The following is an 8,285-nucleotide window of genomic DNA, read 5'->3' as shown; positions in this document are numbered from 1 at the left end:
CCCGCCCACCAGCAGCCTAAGTCCCGCCCACCAGCAGCCTAAGTCCCGCCCACCAGCAGCCTAAGTCCCGCCCACCAGCAGCCTAAGTCCCGCCCGTCTTCAGCTAAGGTTCTCCCAACATCAGCCTAAGCCTCCCCCACACCCCCCAATACATGCATGTGCATCTCTGTGCATACATACAGAAACACAGAGTGAAGTGTGTGCCTTACACCCAAAAGCACATAAAATATTTATATTTCAATTTTAAAAGATGGCACTAGCATTTGAGGAGGAGAAATTTTGAATTCCTTCTGTTCTTGGGACATTCACAATTACAGTTCTATGCAGATCTACCTAGAGCTAAGTTATCACCGTTAGTTTAACTTAGTAGATTTTTTTTTTTTTATGTGTGCCAAATTGGAGAATCGCTATTTTTACAGACTCTACCAGAGCACATCTTTGGCACAGCATGTTTACCAGGTGTTCTGTGAGTTCCAGGGAAGCACTCTCCAGTGAGTATCTGGTTCCATCACTGCTCCTTGCTTTCCTTATCTAGGCCTGTGGCACTGACAACCAGACCTATGCCAGCTCCTGTCATCTGTTTGCTACCAAGTGCAGGCTGGAGGGGACCAAAAAGGGACACCAACTGCAGCTGGATTATTTCGGAGCTTGCAAATGTGAGACTCTACTGCCAGACATCACTTGTGGGTGGATTTGGGGTGATGTCTGTGCCTCTCCAAATTCTACATATACTGACAAAAAAAAATGTTCATATAGTAATGAGAGCAGACTGAAACTAAGACCAACTCAGGAATTCCCCGGCCCTGATCATAGGAGAGTCTGATTCCACGAGACCACGTTGAAAGCATAGTTTTGTTTTACTATTTGTTTTTTTCAAGAAACCTAGACAATTCCAATCCTCCCCACCCCATCAAGTTCAGAGGCAGCATTGTAATAAGCGCTTACAGACATGAAAGATGGGGATTTTCTGAATACTTCCTCCCTATTTAACTTCTTTGTTGACAATTGTGTTACAGTAAATTCTTGCAGAAGTTGCTGAACACCATCTTCCAGGATTTTCTCAGCTGTGTCTGGCTCCCCTGGCTCTTCCACACTAGTACAGCCCACTCAGTGTTTCTGCTTCTTCTCAGTCTCCACACACAGAAGATTAAGTCTGTTGGGTCCCTTGATGTTAAACATTAGCCTCTGACTTGCTTTGTCCGTTAATCTGGACAAATTCATCTATGTACATTCTAAGCAGAAGCCCATGGACGCTGGTATGTTACTGTGCCCTCTGAGCTTGTCACCACACACTCTGAAGCCTTGTGTTGAGGTAGCAACCTCATTGTTGAGCCCCAGGGAGATGGTGATGAAAGGAACCCTCTTGGCAGCTGGTACAGACTTGGGTGGTCTGGGAACAGGCATGGGCCTCTTTAAATGCAGAGATATAGCGTGATTTGCCACTGCACAGGAGTTCAGCTCCATTTTATCCTCTGGGGCTTAACAACAACCAGAGTGACCTCCATGTCTAAATTCCTGGTCCTTGATTTTGCAGCAGTGGTCCCCAGTCCTTTAGAACATGTCAAAATTTAGAGATCTCTCAAAACATCCTGATACCCAGGCGCAAAAAATACCCAACAACTTGGAGCATGCAAGGAGCTTCCTGTGACTGGTTATTTGAAGTAAGATCACGTGTTTTCTGCTTACCACAGCTATTCCTGCTTGTACGGACTTTGAAGTGGCCCAGTTTCCCCTGCGGATGAGAGACTGGCTCAAAAATATCCTCATGCAGCTTTATGAACCGAATTCCAAACACGGCGGCTATCTCAATGAAAAGCAAAGAAGCAAAGTAAGCTGCCTGTGTCTGTTGCCCACGTGTGTCTCCTCGGGACCTGGGCGGGGAAGGCGTGGGAGGAGCATTGCAAGGCAGAGGAAGCCTTCTCTGCTTTTCTGCACGTGGTTAGCCTGCACACATTAACATTGTGCAGTGGTCACTTTCCACGTCACAACCTTCCTGACATGGCCAAACTGCCAACATTCTGCTCCAGGGCAGTGGCCTGGACAACGTCCCTTGAGTTGTGTCTACAGGAAGCTGTGATGGAGCAAAGTAAACAGGTTCAGCATTTATGTGCTCAGTCTTTCTGTGACTGGAACAAATACTGGAAATTGCACAACTTAATAGAAAGAAGAAAGGTCTCTTGGCTCACTGTTTCGGGAGTTTAAGTTTGTGACTGAGATCAAACTGTGTTGCTTTGGGCCTGTGAGGAGATGGTATCTAGTGGCTGGGAGCATGTATTATCTTCAGGGTGAGCCAGGGAGTAAAACAAAAAAGAGGTGCTGGGCTCCCCATATCCCGTCCAAGGGTGTGCCCCATATGACCAGGAAATTTCCAACTAGGCGCTATCTCTGAACGGTTCTGCCACCTCCATCAGTGCCATGAGCTGGGGACTAAGCCCTTGGAGGTTTAGTCATGGGCCTTTGGGGGACACTGTTTTCTCAGTCTCAACAGGTTTAAATCTAACATTTCTGCCCTCATGGCCCAGCCATGGATTCTGCCATAAGGAGAATTAATTGCTCACAATGTCAGCAACATGTTAAGGTTTAAAAGTGCAGTACATTGATTCCAGAAGTTTCCAGAGAAGATTCATTCACCGGGTAGCTATTGAATACATCCTAGATGCCAGAATTGACCTAAGTTCCGAAGATACAGCACATAAAATTTCCACCTTAAGATGTTTACATTCAAGGCAAAGGGACAGATCACTATTTAAAAAAATATGTTTGTGAATACACAATGTCTGGGAATAAACTGGAATGTTATTCTGCTGAGTTATTCTAAAACAAAAATAAAAATAAAGGAAAGCAGGCAGGCTGGCTGGCTGTATTGATTAGAATCCAATTTATTTGAACCAGGCTTCATGCCCTGGGCAGGTTTTCCTCAGTCTGTTACCTTTCGAGTAAGAGTGACACGTGACAGTCCTACAACAGTCACCTGGTATATGACAACCTTCTCCCTTCTTAATCTCAGGTCAAGAAAATTTACTTGGATGAGAAGAGACTCTTGGCTGGGGACCATCCCATTGAACTTCTCTTGAGGGACTTTAAGAAAAACTACCACATGTATGTGTATCCTGTGCACTGGCAGTTTAATGAACTGGACCAGCATCCTGCAGACAGGTAGAAACCCTTTACATTTTCTGGTGTAATGATATCTATGTGAAACAGAATTGAGACCCAGTTGGTGACGTTTCCAGCATCATTTTCGAATACTAGATATAAACCATCGTGTTGGGAATCTAATTAAAAATCACTTAGAAAATAATTGAATGTGGCAACAGCACAGCTCCTGAATCACCATACTGAATTTCCTTATTAAATCTCTTTATACCCACAAAAATGCCTTCAGTTCTCAACTCTTGAACTAAACCCCTAAGGTACTCTTATCAGCCCAACTTGGGTCAAGTGCCACTTCTAGTACAATCCAGGCTGGCCAGGAAGTGAGAGGCAACTCTCACAAGCACAGCCTCTGGCTGCACATTCAGAGACTGGGATTGGAGGGTTCCCAGTGAAGGGGTGAGCCTCGGGCGCCATAACCCATTCTTGCCTGCAGCTTCTCGGTTGGCACACACAGTGACTTTGTAGAAGGGAACGTCCTTGGTGATCGAGACCTAAGCCCTCAAGTACAAGCCATGCAGTTAGCTGTCACTGTCCTCTTGCAGGATCTTGACACACTCTGAGCTTGCTCCTCTGCGAGCTTCCTTGGTGCCCATGGAACACTGCATAACGCGCTTCTTTGAGGAGTGTGACCCGAACAAGGATAAGCATATCACCTTAAAGGAATGGGGCCACTGCTTTGGAATTAAAGAGGGTAAGTTCATTATCAAAGAACAATGTCTTCAGATGAACACTGCGTCCTATGGCCTAACCGCGCGTGTGCGTTCGTGTATGTGTGTGTGTGTGTGTGTGTGTGTGTGTGTGTGTGTGNGTGTATGTGTGTGTGTGTGTGTGTGTGTGTGTGTGTGTGTGTGAGTGTGTGTGTGTGTGTGTGTGAGTGTGCATGTGCTCACGTTTATCCATGCACATGAAGGCAGAAAACAACCTCAGTTGTCTTTCCTCGGGTGCTATCTACTTTTTTCTGGTTTTTGTTTGTTTGTTTTTGTTTTTGTTTAGGCCAAGTCTTTCATAGGCCTAGAATAACTGGCCAGTAAGTCCTAGAGTGTGATTGACCCGTAGCTGAGGTCCATGTCATCCAGCCATGTTCTGTCAATCACACAGGTCAACCCTGCTCTCATGTAGGGAAACGTGGGCCATGAGGGATCATCAGAACCATTTTGGAAACTAGACCTTGTTAGTACTGATAAGAAATTAACATTTTGGGCTGGAGAGTTGGCTCTGGTTAAGAGCACTGACTGCTCTTCCAGAGGTCCTAAGTTCAAATCCCAGCAACTACATGGTGGCTCACAGCCACCTGAATGGGATCCAATGCCCTTTTCTGGTGTGTCTAAAGATAGCTACAGTGTATTCATATACATAAAGTAAATAAAATCTTAAAAAAAAAAAGTTGGGGGTGGGGACCGGGAAAGGGGATAACATTTGAAATGTAAATAAAGAAAATATCCAATAAAAAAAAAAGCAAAAGCCATAAGCCCCCCAGAAAAAGAAAAAAAAGATAAAATAAAAATTAATATTTCTAATAGCTTATTAGACTCAGACTGAAGCAAAAACATCACTTTCCTTTCTAGCACCTATTCTTCAAGTAGAATATTTATATACTCAAATATATCTACTTCAAGGAGAATATTTATAAATTCAAATATATTCCTCCAAATGGTTAAGTCTGTTCAACTCCTTGCTGAAGAGACAATGCACATTGGCATGAAGAGCTAAGCTGAGTCAGGACATTTTTGTATAAGTCTTCTTACAGGACTTGGGATTTTAAAGACCTGATTTTAAAAAAAAAAAAAAAAAAAAAGGCAAATTTGAATTAAGGCCATTTACTTAAGGAAAGGGTTTTGCTTCTCTGGATCCATTGCAAAAATGTCTACAAATTCTTCCACAAGTCAGCTGCAGTGGGAGGTTGTCTGGTCAAAGCCCAGTGACTTGCAAAACTACTAATTATCTTGTTTGTCACTGTGGTCAGGCTGTCATGATGCTATTTTGAAGTCAGGAGAAGATTATCACATACCAAGCCAATAAGGCAGTCATTAAATGTTCCATTAGAATAAACAAACAAGTTATCACGTTGGGATACAGCAGGGCGGGACGGAGAGAATGGCATCTCTTTATAACTGTACCTTCCTCCCTGTGGAAGCTAGTAAGAGCACAGAAGGAGAAGATAAGCTTTAGCCAGCATTTTCCTGAGTTTCCGCTGCCTGTGATCTAATCGAGCCATGCTCAAATGGTACAGCTCCACCATTAGTTAGCCAGCTGTGCGCATCAGGGCATGCCACCTCCTCGAAGTCAGTCTCATCTTTAGCTGTAAAAACCAAGTTCAGAAAAGTTGTGGGAGGGTCTCCATTTATTTAGCTCTGGTGATGTACCGTGTCTTAGTTAGGGTTTCTACTGAGAGGATCAACAGCATGACCAGCAGTGGACTGGGTCCTTCTACATCAGTCATCAATCAAGAAGATGTTTGTCTACTCGGGCTAGTCTGCAGGTCAATCAGGTGGGAACATTTTCTCAACTGATGCTCCCTCTTCCTGGCTGACTCCAGCCTATGTCGAGTTGACAAAAAACCCAACCAGTACTCCACCTATGGACATCTCTTCCCATTATTCATAGGGGAAAACTTCTGAGGGAAACTACTAGGGCAGTAAGTCAGGCCACACAGGGCCTCCTAAGCCATTTAAAGACTTTAAGGAGTGTTGGGACACCACCAAAGAGGAGAGCCCTGTGGCTGCAGTGCAGAGAGAGTAAAGAACAGTTGAGAATCTTGTGGTAAAACCAGGGGTTGATAAGAACCTGACTCAGACGTGGTTGTGGGGAAGAAAGCAATATGGTCAAAAAGTCATAAAAATAGACATGTACCCAGCCTGTGAAACCTTGGGATATAAGAAGGTAAAGGCTGGTGGGGAAACATCGGCAGGAGGCAGACAACTGAGAGAATCCTGAGAATGGCTGCAGTGTCCCAATTCCTGCCTTGGGTCCAGCAAGATAGCTCTGAGGTAGGAAACAAGGCCAGGAGTAGATTTGGGACAATGACAAATTCCATTTGGACGTGGTGAAATTTAAATGACTTGCAAGACAACTACAATCCATAGCTCAACATTGAGTCTAGGGTTCAAGCGAGAGTTTAGAAATTGAAATATACACTTGGGGAGTTGTGCCTATAATTCAGTGGTAGAATTCTTACCTCTCATGTGCATGGCCCTGGGTTTATCCCCAGCAAGAGAAAGAGAGGGATCTGGGCATATGGGAAGCAATTGAAACTAAGGAAGGGGATTATTAATGCCGAAGAAACTTGATTGCATTATCAGGGAGAGGTCTATAACTGAACACCAAGGAGTAACAGAGTATGGATTGCAGACAGTGGAGAAGGGGTTCAGGAAGGAGAATGAGGCGTCACCCCCAGAATGGAGGGCTACAGGAGAGCTCCGTATCAAAGAAGGTGGGGCAAAGGAGAGGAGGAGACTATGCTGACTGTAGGAAGATCAGAGGGGGAAAGTGTTCCCAGGTCTACTGATGGAGAAGTAGGGTCCCTACGACAGGGTACCCTGGTACAGAGTGCCCACTGGGGGCTGGGAGGACGAGGCTGTGTCTGGCCATCCAAGCAGCCACAAGCACGGTACAGATGTCTCCATTCAAGCTTCAGCTGAGCCACACCCAGACTCCGTGCAGCCTTTCAGCCGCCCTCCTTACTTAGCACTTCCCATTCTGATCCTCCTGCTCGCCTGCCCTTCCTCCTTTGATGGTTCTCAACGGGTACGAAGAATTTCAGAAGAACTGCCTAAGGATCCATATGACAGCTGTCTGCCCCAGGGATTCTGATTCCAGAAGCCAGGGGCACAATCTAGAAACATTTTCTCAAGTCCAAATTATGATGGAAATCACTGTCACACCACCTTCTTTGATGGTTTCGCTCATTAATGGCTCTAACCGTCCTTGGACCTGTGGCTTCCCATATAACTTTGTAAATCTTCGTCTGTCTATCATCGATTTATCTAACTATTTATTTATTTATTTATTTTTGCAGAGGACATAGATGAAAACCTCCTCTTTTGAATTAAGATTTGAGAGAATTGAAACTTTCCATTCGTCTCACCTGCTTTAACCGCTTCAGAAATATGAGCAGCCACGATACCATACATTCATATGTAGCAAAACATTTGTTTGCATGTGAGAGAAGACAATGGTAGTAATTGCTTCCTGGTGATATATATATATATGATCCAGGCACTTAACATTAACTTAGGAAATGAAACTTTAAAATTAAGTAGAGTCTATGTCTGTAAAAGACTGTCCTGTCTGGGGACAGTTAGCCACCATGGCAATGTCACTCTGTGCATCTGTGTTTATAATTGATAATTATAAACTATTAAAAAAAACAATGTTCATATTGTCCATAATACCTTATGCATGCTAGGGAAGTGGGATACTGCTCTTTTGAGATAGACATGCCTCCTTTTCAGTGTCTTGATGTCCTAATAAAAAAATCTATAAAACCTCAAATGTCTGCTCAAGATTATTTCCAGTTTTTAAATCAGTCAAATGTAAAAGGCCAGCCCAGGGCTTACATTAGAGAATAAAACAGAACAGTGCTTGTTTACTGCTGGGAATAAAAAGTGCTTGTAAAGGAAAGGTGGAGGTGCTTTCTGTGGCAAACAACTTGTTACAAACTGTGAATGTGCTTTCTCACTATGTAAGATGTAATGAGGGGAGAGGGGAATGAGTTGAATTCAATTGCTTGTTAGCCAAGTTCAGTTTAAAATGTAGGTGAATCTACACTGCTTTATCCAACCAGTTCAAAACTCTGTGCAGTAGGGCATGTGTGTCAGAAAGACAAAGGTCTAAAAACTCCCTGTGTTTCATTTCTCAAAGTGAAAGGGAGAGATGAAGAACTGTGGGGTGGACGTGATGGCCAACACTGTGAGAGAGCAGCAGTACGCCCGGGGCCTGATTGTGTCTTAGAAATGTGTGCTTCTAGTTGGGCTTTCCTGTTATGCTACAAATACGGGCATAAGAGTACAATTATATAATTATAACGACTTACTTATGTATTACTTATTTATATGTAACATGAATATATTATATATATTTATAATTATATGTCTATAATTATAACAATATGGTTTTCCAATAACTGAATT

General features: G+C 43.6%; 1 protein-coding gene across 2 annotated transcripts in view; it reads left to right on the top strand.

Moving 5' to 3' along the window:
- The window catches only part of Sparcl1 (SPARC like 1), a 33,421-nt gene extending 25,774 nt beyond the window's left edge, over window positions 1-7,647 (top strand). For both annotated transcript variants that reach the window (XM_029545228.1, XM_021210568.1), the window contains exons 7-11: window positions 536-656; window positions 1,692-1,828; window positions 3,008-3,156; window positions 3,699-3,847; window positions 7,172-7,647. In XM_029545228.1, the coding sequence (XP_029401088.1) occupies window positions 536-656; window positions 1,692-1,828; window positions 3,008-3,156; window positions 3,699-3,847; window positions 7,172-7,200 (585 nt within the window). In that variant the 3' untranslated portion in view covers window positions 7,201-7,647. The remainder of the gene's footprint in view (window positions 1-535; window positions 657-1,691; window positions 1,829-3,007; window positions 3,157-3,698; window positions 3,848-7,171) is intronic.
- The last annotated feature ends 638 nt before the right edge of the window (window positions 7,648-8,285 follow it).

Source organism: Mus pahari, chromosome 13 (assembly GCF_900095145.1).
Source record: "Mus pahari chromosome 13, PAHARI_EIJ_v1.1, whole genome shotgun sequence".
Taxonomy (NCBI): Eukaryota; Metazoa; Chordata; class Mammalia; order Rodentia; family Muridae; genus Mus; species Mus pahari.
The sequence above is the reverse complement of the archived record's forward strand: the minus strand, read 5'-3'. Positions and strand labels throughout refer to the sequence as shown.